Source organism: Micromys minutus, assembly GCF_963924665.1.
Source record: "Micromys minutus genome assembly, chromosome: 1".
Taxonomy (NCBI): domain Eukaryota; kingdom Metazoa; phylum Chordata; class Mammalia; order Rodentia; family Muridae; genus Micromys; species Micromys minutus.
In genome coordinates, this window is record NC_137969.1 from 142,030,892 (window position 1) to 142,047,838 (window position 16,947).

The following is a 16,947-nucleotide window of genomic DNA, read 5'->3' on the forward strand; positions in this document are numbered from 1 at the left end:
TCCAAATTCAAACAAACCTTCATTTATTGTCTACAGGACAGTAATTTTGCCCCTTAGCTGGTAATCACAAGTGGCTATGTACTAAGCAATACACGGCTTCAGATTACCACCTCGGAAAGCTCAGAAAATTCAATCTGAAGAGTGTGACTTCTTATCACTTGGTGGCAGCTGTCACCCTGAGAACAGGAACAATGTAAAGAAAATATACAGGACTTTGATTCTTCTACACAGGTATACATAAAGTTAAGTTTATTAATGACTATTTTTGAAGCCAGCCATTTTATCCAATATTTAAATAACAAGCTAATTAGTATTAAAGCAGGTGCTGCCACAACGTGACAGATATACACAGCTCTATCTGTAGACCCCTCACACAATTATACATTAAATGCTAGTTTTATTCGAGCAAGGCACCCCTACTTGTTCTAAAATATGGGATGGCCACCCCACTGGAAAAGCAGATGAGGAGACTTAAGATTGTTCCCCTAGAGCTGGTTTAATTCAAGTGAAGCTATTAATGTCCTTACCAGTCTGCACTGCTTTGATGTGTTACATTACGATTTCAAACCTAACAACCTTGAGATTTGTCAAAAAAAAAAAAATAAAAAATAAAAAAAAAATGAAGGAAGCCTTGACTTCCAAAATACAGACTGACAGACACCAACATCAAATGCTTCAGGTCGAGGCTTAAGAAGGCAGTGTCTCTAAAGACAAAACTGGACACTTACACTCACTAACCTGTGGTTTGCTATTTTTTAAAACTTCTATCCCTAAGTAATCAAATACAGATAAAATGAGAAACTATCTGACCAAATCAGACTGGCTTATTAAAGTTCTGAAACCTTCTGTTGCTTTGGTGAGTGTTTGGTAAAAATACACCATTAATCATTCCATGAGTTTTATACCAGAACTCTAGATCACAGCAATGACAAGTGGAAGGAAGGATTTAAGGAGCAGCTCTGAATGGGACATCATCTTACATCTGTAATACATCCTCTCACAGAAAACTAATCACACAGACCAGACCTTCCCAATTATACCCTGGACTGCTTAAACAGGATTTTACATTTGTAGCTTATTTCATAATCCCAAATGGAATCCTTCTCCTTCTAAACACAGCACTAAGATGCACAGGTCCTTTCTCCAGCAGCTGCTGCCAATCAACTGGATCTTTTTATCCCACGTCCCAGAGAGATGTGCAAATGAGATGCTTCCTGCTTCATCCTGAAATAAGAAACAAAAAAAGTGCTGCATGTTTACTCACAATGAAACACATTTACTTTACTGTTTCCACAACACTTAAAATGAAAACCCAGCTCCTCCCCAATTTAGGGCAAATTATCCCACAAATCATTTAACTTAGGTAAGAAAATTTAGTTAGGCATCAGTGTATGTACACAGCCCCGGATACGTCAGAACTGAGCACAAGAATATATTTTGCAGGGAACTGAGCTAATATTTTGTTTGGTGGCTATAACGTATCAGAGATTTATGTCCAAACTGTATTACCTGTGTCAAAACAGCTAAATTTCCTAAAGAATCCATCACTACTTTCAAAAAAAAGACTGCGATACGAATATACTTAAATACAACATGGAAGAAAAAAGGCACTTTATATTTATATAAGAGAACAAATATCAAGAAATTTAGTAAAATGTTGCAAGTTAAGTTAGCCTAAATATGCAGTGGACAAGCCTGTAACCCCAGCACTGAAGATAGAGTTGAGAGAATTAAAAGTTCAAAAACAGCTCAGGCTATATAACCAACTCTTTTTCAAAAAGCCAAACAAACACACACACACACACACACACACACACACACACACACAAAACCCACTAAACATCTGAAAAATCAAACAGTGCCAAATTAACTGACTCAGTGACAGCCCATATAGTGCTCACCCCTCATCAGAGAAACTTCCTTCAGGAGACGGACTATTACAGGGACCCACAGCTGGAAAAATGCAAAGAATCTACAAGTATGGGTGACCGGCCCAACTGATACGGGTTCAACAAGCCCTACCTCTTAAGAGGGTGTGAGAAAAGGACCAGGCCAGAGGCTCAGCACTGGGCTGCAAGTGTCTAGAGATAGGAGAGCGATGGGATGGCTGCCTAAGCAAGGCCTGCGTAAGGACAACAGATGACACGTCACTGCAGATGGGAAAATTTCGCAAGGTTTCACCCTAGACCAAGAGCTACAGGCAATCAACTGCTGTGGAAAGGGAGAACCAGTTTTATCCAGAGATGAGACCTCAGAATGGGATATCCAACCCAGATGCTCAGCTCTAACATACACAGGCAACACTAGCAGGGCTCTAGACAGAGGGGTGGGAGGAAAAGGAAGACTGTGTGTTTGTGTCCACACACACACACACACACACACACACACACACACACACACACACGTGTAAAACAACTGTCAATAAAGTAGCAATTAATGTGAGAGGAAGGGGGGTGTACTGGTTGGTTTTGTGTCAGCTTGACACAGCTGGAGTTATCACAGAGAAAGGAGCCTCCCTTGAAGAAAGAGATCCAGCTGTAAGGCATTTTCTCAACTGTGATCAAGGGGAGAGGGCCCAGCCCATTGTGGGTGGTGCCATCCCTGGGCTGGTAGACCTGAGTTCTAGAAGAAAGCAGGCTGAGCAAGCCATGAGAAGCAAGCTAGTAAGTGACATCCCTCCATGGCCTCTGCATCAGCTCCTGCTTCCTGACCTGCTTGAGTTCCAGTCCTGACTTCTTCTGGTGATGAACAGCAGTGTGGAAGTGAAAGCCGAATAACCTTTTCCTCCCCAACTTGCTTCTTGGCCATGAGGTTTTGTGTAGGAATAAAAACCCTGACTAAGATAGGGGGATATGGGAGGAATTGCAAGGGGAAGGAGGGGTAGAAAAGATGTAAACACGGTACTCAAATATAACCCCTCCAAAAACAAACAAACAAACAAACAACCCTTATGTATGTGTGTATATAACTTACAACTGAGGAAACGTACTTAAATTTTAAAGGAATAAAAAGCTAATGTAAAATACATTTTCTCTGTTATAATTACAACGATTAAAAGTAATTATTCAATTAGTTTAGCAATAGCATGATGTGAGAAATTATGCAAAAAATGTTATAGAAAAACAATGCTTAAAGCCACTACATAATCATATTTCTAAGAAAATTTTTATATTGATGATTCTCAACCATTATTGATCTTTACTGAAAAGAGAACTGTAGTGACAAATTTGGCATTTTGGTTTCTTTAAAAAATACACAGAAATGTTTTAAGAACATGTTTTTGTTTTAATCTCAGATATGAGATATGGAGCTGCCTCAGACTGTCCACAGCAGCTATGACTTGCCTTATGCTCTAGCAGGGGCGTCATTTTGTCAACTGCAGATAGTTTCTGCAATTGCGTGACACATCTGGAATTCTGGGAACTTTTCAGAGGGTGTGTAAATGCTAGAGCCATACAGATGAGCTGTAGGCTGCTGGTTGGTCACTGGTCATGTGGGAGGGTTGGTTACCCTTTGATAAATGAAAAGAAAGACTCAGGAATCTTCCCTTCTACCTAGTGTTGGGGCGGGGGGCTGACGGGGAGAAGACGTGTGGAAGGAAGAACACACAAAATAGAAAAGGTCTGATTACAGAGAACAGTTTCTACCATGCTACCAGTAGATCATTAATTACTGCAAGTTTTTTCATACCTGTGCTTAATTACCTTATCTCCTGGGGTCTGTTCAAGTCTTATTTTCCTTTAGGACATGAATTTAGGAACAGCTCAATATACCTATGTTCTAGATATTAAAAAAAAAAAAAAGTTAGTTTTGCAAAGTCTGAAAAACATTAAAGCCTTTTTAATCACACTTCAGACAACAGTACAGATCCTTTGACCTTTCTCTAATTAAACATAAAAGCAAAGCTAAGTGTGCTGGCACACAGCTACATCCCCAGCTGGCTGGAGCACAGTGGAAGAGAACTTGTGCTCTTTCAGTCTGAGATTGGATAGTGACTGGGTGTGCTGGCCTACACCTACTCCTGCTGCTAAGGAGCCTGAGGAAAGAGAACCCGGGATATAACACTGGTTAGGCTACAAAGTGAGACAACCTAAGGCTAACCACATACATAAAATTAAAAACAAAAAACTAGACAGAATATAAATATGCAAAATAATCAGAAGACAAATTTGAATTTTTTACCTTCAAGTTAGTAGTACTTAAAAAAAAAAATGCAATTTGCCAAAGGAAAAAATTTCTAGGCCAGTTCCCAAATAGATGCCTAAGCAAAGCAGCATGGCAGCAGAATGGGCGGACTTACGGACATGGGACCGGTCCTTGAGCATGGCTGCCACAGCATCCTCATGGGTCTCAAAGTGCACATCAGCTTCTCCAGTAGCCTTCCCACTGGAGCTGTATTCCATGGTGATTCTCACAGGCTTCAGTGGAGCAAAGAACTAAGCGAGGCCAAACAAAACACCGGAATTATGAGCCATAGCGTCCCCCTCTCCCCTAGCTAGGAATACAATGAGTCATGATGCTAGAAAATGGCCTGAGAGATGACTCAGCAAGTAAAAGCACGTACCCACCTCAAGCCCAACACCTGGGTTTAATCCCCAAAAGAAGTCTGACCCCCATTAAGTGACCTCTGACCTCCAAACACATGCCATGTACACCCTCTTCTTGAAACCTCTCCCCAAAAATTCCACACAATAGTTTTTAGAAGATGTTACCAGTGGCAACAAAACAAAATCCCCAAGCAATCTTCACTCCAGAGTCTGTCGCTGAGCTAGGTTCAGTTGTATGCAGTGCACTTTCAACTGACATCACAGAACATGCAGTGACTGCTCTGTCCTGTCAGCCCAAGTCTCAGAGCCTGAACTAAAAGTAAGTGGATCAAAGCACCTTATCCCGATCACTTAACCTCCACCTTACTATTGGCTCCATACAACCTGATGTTTTGTGTTCAATTATAATACAAAGGCACACTGTAAGTGGCCAAGCTGCCCTCAAATTCCTGGGCTCCTGCACCACTGTGTAAATAACGTGCCACAGCTACAGATGGAGCAAGCTTCAGCAAGGAGGGAGATGCTAGCAAAGGACATTCCAGAAACACTTTCCCAACATCCCTGAAATTAATCCATGTCACATTTTAGATTGCTCAAACCTATGGAAATGACGCTTACTGCCACCCACATTTATAATGTCCTGGGCGTTGGCCTGGAAAGGCAATCCTCTCATGTGGACAAAATGCAGAGAAGGCATAGTTCCAAAGTCCACAGCCTCTGCAAGCTTTTCTGACGTCTCCTTAGGCAACTCTGAGGAAGAACAAAACACTGTCAAGGACACAAAGCTTCCGGAGCCACTGCAGATATAATTAGATATGACCTTTAAGTCAAAGTCCTCAGTTCATCTTGAACCAGAGAGCACATGGGCTTTAAAGGCCAAAACCTGAAATTTCTGTTACTTAGCAGCTGTCACCTGTCAACCATTAAAAGCACTAAGAACCTCAAACCATTCCCAAATGAAGACTTTATCTCATGTGACTGGACAATAAAATGGCCATTAATTAAATTGCAAAATAGGAGGAACTGTCTCAGTTGTAGGTTTTAAACATTTCCAAGTTCCAAAGGTCCCAAAAAAATAAGTCCAGAAGCAGACCACATTCCTTAGTTCATATGCCTGCTCTCCATCCGAATCACCCCCACTGCAGCCTAAGCACTGACATCTTACTTTGCTTTGTTACGTCTGCACTACCAAGCCTTTGACAATCTACAAAACGACCATGACAAAATGGCGTGCCTGCCGGGTAACAGACAGCCAGTAAGAGCTCCAGCAGTGGTGGCTGTTCCATTCCCTCCAACATGGTGGCTTACAGCCACTTGCAACAGTCCCTCTGTCTATCCCATAGACTCTTCTGGCCTCTGAAGGTACCATGTGCTACAGACACAGACACACACCACAAATAATAGTAACAAAAACTAATAAAGAGGACTGGGGAGATGGCTCAGTGGTTAGCATGTACTTCTCACTGGACCCGAGTTCGGTTCCCAGCACCCCTTTCAGGTGGCTCACAACTGCTTCTCCAGCTCTAGGGAAGCCACTTTGGCTCCATGAACTAGCACATTGTATAGACACACATATACCAATTAAAAATTAAACTCCAATAACTTAAATATTAACAAGAGCTGTCGGTACAGATTGTTCAGTTAGTAAAGGCAGCAGTGCCAACACCGGGTTAGGGCATCAACTCTGCAAGCTGTCCTCTGACATCCACATATGCACATGGCCAAGTGGATTCACAGACAATGCAAACAAAATACCATTTCTTCTATCTAGAAACAGAACAATTAAACCTTTGTATATACCGGTTATTTAACTCAATCCCCTGTTCTGAACCTCACAATTTCATACAAGCTGGCCATGAAAACAGTTTTAACAAAACCTAAGGTACAAGGTAACCTTCAGAAGAGCCAGGACATTACCTATCTCTTTTTCACCGTCAAAGGCTGTCATAGGCCGGATATCCTCATTTACTTCATGTTCCTCAAATACCACTTCTGGTTCAGTTATATATTTAGTAGTAGGAGAAGACGCCATTTTCTTTCCTTTATGAGATCCAATGTGTGTTCGAACTTCATTCCTTCTGCTTGGAAATATCTCTATGTATCTAAAACAAAATGAAAAGACAAAGGGGATATACAAAGACAGTGCACAGCAGGCAAACTTAAAATAATTAGGTCTGTGTGACTAGAGATGGCACTTGCTGCTCCTCCAGAGGACCTCCTGCTCAGTTCCCAGCGCCCACAGGGGGCAGCTCAGTCACCTACAGCTCGGGCATAAGGGGATCCAGCATCCTCTTCTGGAGTCTTGGGCACCTGCACACATATATGCATCCATTCGTGCAACACACATACTCCACACTCGCTCCAATTTTTTAAATCAAAATACTCAGGTATATTTCCACAGCTTATAAAACATGGATGTTCAAAGATGAGGACAAGAATAAAAAAAAAAATCCATCTACTTTATGTAAACGTTCTTTCAGCAGAATAGGTCAACATGCTAATTTTACTCATTAAGACTTTTGGCCCAAAATATCATTTGTGTATATTTTATGTATGCAGTATTTTTGATTTATGCAGTTTTTAAATATTTTTGGAAGAGCTTATTAAAGTTTACTTCTCACAGTACTTACATGTATCATGTCTTGTGAGCTCCATTCCAAGGAAATAAACTAACATATTGCAGCTACTTATAAAAGAAAATGTGTGAACAGATGTACACATAGTAATAGTGCTCTTTTGCTTCAATGAGAACTGAAGTGTATACACGCGCATGTGTGGTGCATGCGCATGCACACAAACACAGAAATCTGGAAGAAGGACGTGGAAGCCAGGCACAGACTTGGACAAGGCGGCACACACTATAACCCCAGCACCAGAAGGGTGAGGTCTCAAAAGCTCACAGACAGAGGCTACACGGTGAATTCTGTGCCAACCTGAGCTACAGGGAGAGCCTGTCTCAGAAACAAATAGAGGGATCTCCCAAGCTGTCTGCCATTTGTCCTCAGAAGGTTCTTGGTAAGATAGACACTAGGAGGTTTTGGTCATTGGGGGACTTGACCATGGAAGGGAACACACAGGTTCTCCAGAATCACTTCTCAGGACACCAGAAAAATCTAAGTCTGACCATAACCTGAGTCACTTACAGCTTCCTTTCCCAAGATGTATTTTTTTAACTTTATTATTATAGTGTGAGCGTGAACAGTAAGACTGTATGTGTAGAGGTCAGGAAGTAACTTGGTGAATCTGCTTTCTCCACAGGCAGTCAGGCTAGTGAATCCCTCCCAACATAAGATGTGATTTTTTTTTATCCCTGCACTAAACTGCTGTTGGGGTTTTTTATCCCCACATTAAACTACCCAGCAATCACAGGGAAGGGTTAGATTCCAAAACCACACCACACTAGACTTACTCATCTAAAACCTGGAACTAAGTCTATTCTTTTATAAAGTGAGCTTACTCTATTTCTTACAGTAATGAAAGCAGACTAATACAGTTTTTGTATTTCCACAACCTCAAGGGCTCAGAGTTCAACAGTTCAATTTTGCAGTGTCAAATCTATACAAAACACTAAAATCTACAAAGAACTTCTCCAGAACTTCACCAAGTGGCTAATGAAAATTTTTTAAAAACTCATATATGCTATCAGGCACACTGACACATAATAATCCCAGGAGTTGGGGGTGGAAACAAAAATATCAGGGGCCAGCTTGGAGCCAGTAAGACAGCTCAGTGTATAATGGCACTGGTTGCCAAGTCTGCTGATGTGACTCTGATCTCCAGAACACGTGATGGAACTACAGAACCAGCTCCTCCATGTTGTCCAAGCTGTCATCTGAGTCTACAGACAAGCTCTGGCTCATGTGTATGCAAATGAACAAACACAAATACATAATAAAATTTCCTTTAAGTTAGTTCGAATTCAAGGCCAGCCTTGGGTTAGACCATCAGTGCATAAGCTGGAGTTCAGCTCACTGATGCAGTACTTCCCCTAGGATGCTCAAAGCCTTAGGTTCCATCTGGAAAACCCCGGGAAAGATAGACAACTAAGAACACCACTGCTTTGGATGACACATAATATTCATGAGGCAAAGGCAGGAGGATGGCATGTTTGAGGTTAGCCTGGTCCATTTAGAAAGGTCTAGGCTGGTCTAGGCTGGTCTAGGTTAGTCTAGGCTACAGAGAAAACTCATGCCAGTGTTCAAGACACTTACTCTTGCAGAGGAGCCAGGTTCAATTCCCAGCACTTACATAGTGGCTAACAACCATTTATAACGCCAGTTCTTCCAGATCTAACAAGAAGCACACATGTGGTACACACACATGCATGCAGGCAAAGTATTCATACACATAAAATAATCTAAAAGACCTGAGCCCCCCCCCCCAAAAAAAAAAAAACCCAAGGAACTTTGATCCTGAGGGCTGGAGAGATGGCTCAGTGGTTAAGAGCACTTGACTGCTCTTCCAGAGGGCCTGATGGATCACAACATCTGTAATGGGCTCTGATGCCCTCTTCTGGTGTAAATGAAGACAAAGCACCCATACACATAAAATACATGAATACATCAATCTTTAAGAAAAAAAGAGAGAGAGAATCCTGAAATACACTATCTTTGAAAAGGCTTCTTTTGCTTTTAATTTTAAAAAGAGCTAAGTAAAAGGCAACAGAACAGACCGAAGAGAGCTCAGCAGTTAAACTGGAGAAGGCTCTGCAGTTAAGAGCACTTGTTCTTGCAGAGGACCCTTCATTTCCCAGCACACAACACAGTCCTAGGGCATCTGACATCCTCTTCTGACCATCCTGGGTATTAGGCACACATAATGTGTATGAGCAAAAATTAGGTACATCTAAAAGGAATTCCAAGGAACGTATCAGAACAGTGATATGAAAGTATGCATTTTTACTAGATCTCCAAAAATGAAACTAAAACACACATCTACCTCATTACATACACTCTGATATGATACAACAGGATCTCCTACCTCATTGCTCTCTAACATCATAGGGATGAAGCTAGGGAGAAAGTTCAGACGGCTAAGTACTTACTGCACACGCACCAGGCTGAGTTTGGATCTCCAGATCCACGGAAAAGCCAGATGTGGTGACAGATCTTTAACCTTAGAACTAGAAGGGAGGGGGAGAGAGGTGGCAGGTGGATCCCAAAGGCTTGCAGGCCCATCGGTCGACCTACTCTGCAAGCTCTGGGTTCAATGAGACCCATCTCAAATAAATAGGTGGAGGGAGACTGAGGAAGATTCAGTGTTAACCTCTGGCTTCCAGTCTCCACATCATACATGGGTGGACAAGCAGACCTACAACTGCACACACATGAATACACCACACACAAACACACAAAAAACAGAGAGGGACTTAGAAAAAAGTAGATGTGCTCTAGATTAATACAATTAGTAACATCTAAAAAACTGTATGAACTTTCTAGATTCTGGTTCACACAAGTCAATTACAAAAACATTTTTGTTACAAATGGAAAAATGTGATTATAGGCAAATAACTAACAGTAAGACAGTACTAATTTTGTTAGATGTAAAAATGCTGGTTATGAAAGGAAATTTCTTTAAAAACCATTCTCAATAACAAACACAGCTAGACTTAAATTTTACAGGACTATCTTTCACTTAGAACTCAACCTATCAGACCAATTCATTTGAATGATGAGCATTCTGTGGCTCACTGTGTTGTCCCTATTTAACACGACTGAATAACATGACAGGCAGGGATAACGCACTCATCAAAATGACCTGACACCTTTGCCGGCAGCTGCTTCACTCACCGGTTCCCAATTTCTTCCCTGTGCTTTAGAAGGGCTTGGTTGGCCATTTCTGGTTCTTCAAACTGTACATAGGCTTCCCCTGTTTTTCTTCTCCCTCTATAGTCCATCACAAAAGTAATGTCTACTATGTTCAGTCCTAGGATACAAAAAAAACTTACATATTAGTGCAGCCAACAAGAGCTTTCTTTATTGTACTCAAGTATACTCATGCACTAGAACATTTAGATACTATTCCCCAATTTCAAAGCAATACAGGTTCAAAGACAATAACTACCTAACTAAAATCTCAGTGCCTGTCAGCAGCCTGGAGACTGTTACAAATATATACAGAGTTTTCCTCAGTCTTTGTGGGGGAAAGGGAAACTGGTTATATTTTAGGAGACAATTTTTAAATAAGCAAAGTTACTGACAGGTATATTTTTTAGCCAGAAGTTAGATAATGTTTCTTCTTCTGAGTTTAGATATCTAGTATCCACATAAAAGCCTTATGTGGTAACAGATCTTTAACACCATCTCCCCCTGGTACTAGGATTGTAAGTGTGTACCGCCATACACAGTTTATGTGGTACTGGAATTTGAATACTAAGCAAACATTCCACCAAATGAGCTACATCTCCAGCCAAAATGGTTTTAAGTAAATAATTACTGTCTTGGAGAAATGTGAACACAATTTTAAGAACAGTTTCATCACAGTTAAACAAATGTTATGAACCTATTCTGAAAGTTGACATCCCTAAAGATCTGCCTGAAAGACAGAAACACTTCAAACGTACAAAAGGAAGAAAATGATGGGAACAAACTGTAAGTCCAAACATGACATCACCACCACCTACCTGCAAAGAAGTCTACGATGTCCTTTTCATTGCAGCTATAAGGAAGTCCTCTCAGGCGGACCACACCGTCACTGAGCACAGGCGAAGGCTTGACCTGCAGGCTCTTCATTAAGGCATCCACATCTTCGTTGTTTATTTCATACACTACAAAGAAAAGCACACACACAAAGATAAATACACTGCTACTTGAATTCAAACAGTAGTTTTAATCTTTCTGAATTTCTGTCAAGAATTTAACAAGTAATACTCATTGAATATGTACTGTGCTCTAGGCATAAACTACTTAATCCTTACAACTTTAAGACAGATTTAGGTAATGCTTTTATTCTATAGATTTAAAAACTGAGATTGAGCCAGGTAGATGGTTCAGCTGTTCCAAATTGTGATAGAACCCAAAGGAAAAACTCAAACTTCTAGAGTTGTCGTCTAGTGCCTCCATGTGGATCCTATCCCACATATTTGTGCACACACACGCACATACACACACACACACAAACCTATTTTTTAAAAAAAGGAAACAGAGCAGAGCTGAATAGATGACGGCTTTTCCAAGAGGACCCAAGTTTGATTTCCAGAAACCAGATTAGGTAGCACAACCTACTAGCTCCAGCTATAAGGGATGTGACACCTCCTGTCACAGTCAGTGCCCCAGCACACACACTCACACTCTCTCTCTCTCTCTCTCTCTCTCTCTCTCTATATATATATATATATATATATATATATACACACATATATATATGTATATGTATATATATATATTTCACAGACAGACAGATACACAGGTACACAGTTCACTTTCACAAGCTGTAAAATAACACCTAAAATGTTGTTTGAAAATGCTATAATGAAACTACATTCTAACAGTAAGCAAAAATCTTTAAGATGTGTAACATTTAATTACTGTACCATTGTTAAAGATTCTATCCTAAGTGCCTTGAAAAGTTTGAAGTCTAAAGAGCCCCAGTCAGGCCCTGAGCTCACACACCTTCCACATACCGCTGCCCCATGTACATGCGGTGCTTTTCCAGGGCCTTCTGTACATCCCGCTCAGACTCCATCTCAACTAAGGCATCGCCCCTCCGTTTCCCATCTCTGTTCAGAAGGAAATGTACTCCGTTCTCACTATTTCGGATTCTGCAGTCTAAAAATGTATGATTAAAAGTCATTAACACTGAAGTCAAAGGTTTGTCTCAATTATACACATCACAACAATGCAGGAACCAAGAAATGTCTACCGAATTCTTCAGTTTTCAAATAAACTTTTACCATATTACCCCCCCCCAACTTCTCCCAAATTCTGTACATAAACTTAGGCACCAAACCATTGTAAATGCTAATGAAGGTGGCAGACTGAAAAATGTTCCAAGTAAAAAAAGTAAGTGCCATGCACACCTTTGATCCCAGCACTCAGGAGGCAGAGGCAGGCGCATCTCTGAGTTCGAGGCCAGCCTGGTCTACAGAGTGAGCTTGAAGACACCCAGGGCTACACAGAGAAAGTGTTGGGGAGGAGGGGCACATAAAAAAAGAAAAGCAAACAAAGGAAGGAGCTCATTATTTCCCAACCATTAAACAGCAACTGGTGTTTACTCTTTATCATCTTCCTTTTAAAACAAATCCACAAAGTACTTTCTGCAAAAGTAATCATTACAACAATCTACTTACCCCTCCGCCTTTCCTTATACCAAAGACAACTTTATACTACTCGTTTCTTATGCAAATCCAACACAGACACCCTCATGTTTACATTAGGTGAAACATCAGTTTTAAGAGGAAGGCTTAAAATCACAGTCAGATGGCAGCAATAAAAACTGACCACACGGTGGGAAATCTCTCAAAAGTATTGAACAGTTCAATGGATGAGAGTATGGCATGAACAGCTGCTCTTCTACAAATTCCCATGGACAGGTTTGGCCTTTAGTCACGCACACAGTAAAACTATTATTAACTGATTTTACACTCTGTAATTTCAGCATTACTTACTTCCATTATTCAGTCTTAAATCTATATGTACTACACGTGGCATCCACATCAGCCCGTGGTATGACAGAGTAATCACCCTCAGAGCTGCCTCCAACCAATAAAACACATGTAAGATATACCTGAGAAGAAGTTAAGGACATCTTCCACAGTGCAGGACCACGGGAGCCCCTGAGCTCGAATGAGATAAACATCGTCCACCTCTTCTCCAAGCTTGGATGGGCTCAATTCGTACTCAGGTAGTGGTGGGAGGTCTTGCAGATACGTAGTTTTGGACTCCTTTCAAGGAAAAAAAAAGAATTGAAAAGACATTCCTTTGACAACCTACTTAGAAAAGTGCTTACCTCTACAAACAGATGCAGATGAGATTATTTCAGAGGTGAGAAGCACACTTCTCCATCCTCTGGTTTTGTTAGCAGTGTCTGTCCACGTGGCCAGGCTACCCCAGACGCACGGCCATCCTGCCCCCCGCCTCCCGAGTGCTGGCTACAGGCTAGCTATGCCAGCATGGCTTTGGTTTAGATCTGTATTTCATATCCTAAGGCAGCATGCAAGTATGTCCTGGTGTTAGCGCTACCTCCCAAACACTGGGAGGAAGCCATACAGTGACAAATTATACCGTTTAACTGAAAATTGCCCCAGACTCAAAGCACAACATCAAACCATCGTCTCCAGGCACTATCTGAAACAAGGGCAAAAAACAGAACAAGCTGCCTTAAGTGTCATAATAAAAGTACAAAATACTGTAAATTTAAAAACAAAACTACAGGGGAAAAAAGAATAAAGATGGGAGATATAAAAGACAGGACATTCCCATCTGAGGCGAGGGGAAGTAGTAGCATCTGAAGAACAGCAAACATATTTGTCTAAACTGAGCGGTAAAAATAAAAGCCAAAAGCAAAAGGAACGCGCGATAGCCGGCTAGTCTGTGTTGGGCTCTACGAAGGGGCGACACTTCACTAGGCAGGCAAAGAAATTTAATAAAAGGGCTTTGGGACATGGGTAAATGTCTTGAAAAGACCGATGTAAGAACAAGTAAGGACAGGCGGCAGGGGGCTCAGACACTGCTACTTTCCTTGCTTCCCCAGAATCCCATAAACATCTCAGGCTTTTACAGGAAAAAAAAAATGCAGCAGAAAGTATTGGGCCGGGATTCAAATCAATTAGCTCAGCTACTGGCAGACGTCAGCTATGCAGACGAACCACCTAGATATCACTAATTCAAGCAGACAAAAAACTGAATTAAGATGAACATGGCCCGTGGCATTAGGTCCTAAGCGGGCAGACCCTTCCCAGATGCCTCCCTCATAAGCCGCAAAAGAGAAATGTTTCACATATACAGAGGACAAAAATTTCTGCAATATGAATTCTTACAATGTCTCCCTGAAAAGACGGAGAACGACAACGAAAAAGATCGTGGAGTCACCTCTGATGCCCCCAAATCCGCACCCACGGACGCCCCCGTCCCCCCACGCGTCCTCTCCCAGTTTCCCACGGTCTCCCCCAAAAGCTCTCCGCGTCCGGAGAGCCCCGCTGCACCAAAGGTCCTTCGGTCAAGGCGAGTGGACTTGCAGAGGTGACCTTCAGCCAGGCGGACGCCCGCCTCTGCCCGCGGACCGAGAGAGGGGCGCGCGGGGGCCGTCCCCAGGCGAGCCCACGCTTCGGTGCGCGCGGGGCTGCGCGTCCACCGAGGAGGCCCGAGCCGCCCGGCCTACCGCTCCCACCGCACGCACGGCGGGCCCCGACCCTCCGCGGGCTCCCGCCTCTCAGCTTCACTTCCAGCGGGCATAAGGCTAGGGGGTAGGCGGGGTGGGGGGCGTCCGCGGCCTCCCCAAAACCTACCATGGGCCCGGCGGGAAACAAGGCCTCTACATTCACCCCAGCCACACTTACACTGCCCAACCGCCCAGACTCGGAGGGAACAAAACAAGAAGAGCCGGGGCCGGGAGAGCGTCCCTTGTTCCCGTGCCCAATAGGAGGACGGAGCGGGAGGGAGGCGGGGGTGCGGTGCGTGCCGCGGATCCCCCGGGCGCGCACGCGAGGCGCTGGCAGACCGACGGACGCGGGCGCGCGGCCGCCGAGGGTCCGGCGCGCGGCGCCACGTACCTGGCTGTAACCCCGCGCCGGGCCCGCGGCCGCCAGCGATCGCGGAAGCAGCGGGGCGCGCAGAGCCGAGTAGGACGCGGCGGCCGCGGCCGCGGCGGAGGGCGGCGCAGGGACAGGACCCGCCAGTCTCCCGGAGGCCGCAGGCCCGAGCTGCAGGCCCCGCGTCTGCGAAGCGGCAGCCGCGGTGGCCCCGAGCAGCAGCAGCAGGCGGCGGCGGCCAGACACGCCGGACGGGAAGGTGCCGGCGGCCGAGTAGAAGGGCAGGCAGGCGGCGCCGGTCCGCCGGCAGCTGCTGCAGTTGCAGCCGCAGCCCCGAAGCAAGGCCCCTAGCACCCAGCGCGTCCCGGCCATGGGCTCCGGAGGCGGCGCGGGGCCTGGAGGTACCCGCGGTGGCACGAGCCGAGGGGAAGTGGAATCCAGAGCGGGGGAGGGGGCACCGGGCACATGCGCCGCGCGCACCCGGGGCTGAGACGAGCCTCGGAGGCGGAGGAGAGCGAGCGGCTCCGCCCTCGGGGCGGGGCTTCCCGGCCGGTAACGGTGACCTGGGAGCCTCCCGAGTGAAAGCCTTCCCAGGCCTTCCTGCTCGGGTTAGAACTGAGGTCTGCGGGCCACAGAGACCGGAAGATGTTTCTGGAAGGAATGTGATTCCTAGCTCTAAAACGTCTTTTATAGATGTTATGTTATATATAAATATTTATTTGTATATATTTATTTATATATACTATTTGTATGTTCATATAAAAATAAATTGTTTATTAATATATATAATAGTGTATATATATATTAAAGCCTTTCTTAATGAGACAATATAGTCACACGTGGTGTAAAGGTTTGCAGGTAAGTGAGTGGATTGTGCAGTTTTCTCCTGTGGCCAGGATCTATCAAAGGCAAAAAATAAAAATAAAGACAAATGGGAGCTCTTAGAGTAAAAATATGAAAGAGAAGCTGACCAATTGTGGCGGGGGTCAGGTAGGGAGGAATCTCTGTGATTCGGGTGCAGCTTGGTGGCAGGGTAATCGCCTAAATCACCCCAACAAGGAGATCAATAGAAGGCTCTCTGGTGGAAATTTTTGTTTAGTGCCAGTTCTAAAACTTTTTTAGACGTTAACTCTGAAACTAAAATCATCCTATGGTATTCGTCTTTAAACAACACAGACTTTTGGACTAGTTTTAGTGCATTGATGTATGGGTGTGGCATTGGATTCCCCGGCACTGGAGTTAGAGACAGCTGTAAGCCATCATGTAGGTGGTGGGAATTGAACCTGGGTCCTCTGAAAGAGCAGCCAGCTCTCTTGACCCATAAGCCATCTCTCCAGCCCCAATACAGACTTTTTAAAGGTAACATTCTGATAAGTTACTTTGAGATATTTAAGATTGTTATGCTTAAGCTTTGGCTTGTTTATTCTGGACTACTTTTAGATTTAAGAAATCCAAGTACTTCACAGGTGAAGACATGTTTCCACCGGAGAAGGAAAGAACAGAAAGCCTGATTGGTTTGTTCGTTTTCTACCAGCATGTGGAAGAAGCTCTTCCTCCTTTCATCAGTGAGACAGAAATCCTAGAGCAGTGGTTCTCAACCTTCCTAATGCTACCATCCTGTACCTCAGGGCCTCACATTGTGTGACCCCCCCAACCACACAACTATGTTCATTGCTACTTCATAACTGCAGTTTTGCTACTGTAAATGCTAGT

General features: G+C 43.6%; 1 protein-coding gene across 3 annotated transcripts; it reads right to left on the bottom strand.

Annotated features, from left to right (window-relative positions):
• GRSF1 (G-rich RNA sequence binding factor 1) lies at positions 1-15,744 on the bottom strand. Of its 3 annotated transcripts, none has more exons than XM_080917405.1 (10): positions 15,256-15,744; positions 13,272-13,428; positions 12,158-12,313; positions 11,170-11,313; positions 10,337-10,472; positions 6,465-6,649; positions 5,176-5,297; positions 4,301-4,436; positions 3,705-3,780; positions 1-1,224 (listed from the first exon to the last, which is right to left on the bottom strand). In XM_080917405.1, exons 1-9 carry the CDS (start codon positions 15,604-15,606, stop codon positions 3,731-3,733), a joined length of 1,437 nt encoding a protein of 478 aa, XP_080773531.1. In that variant the 5' UTR covers positions 15,607-15,744; the 3' UTR covers positions 1-1,224; positions 3,705-3,730. The 3 variants fall into 3 exon arrangements, with proteins under 3 accessions (XP_080773531.1, XP_080773530.1, XP_080773532.1); XM_080917404.1 differs by having other exon boundaries at positions 3,691-3,780; positions 15,256-15,732; XM_080917406.1 differs by lacking the exon at positions 15,256-15,744 and adding an exon at positions 14,992-15,186.
• Between the last annotated feature and the right edge of the window lie 1,203 nt (positions 15,745-16,947).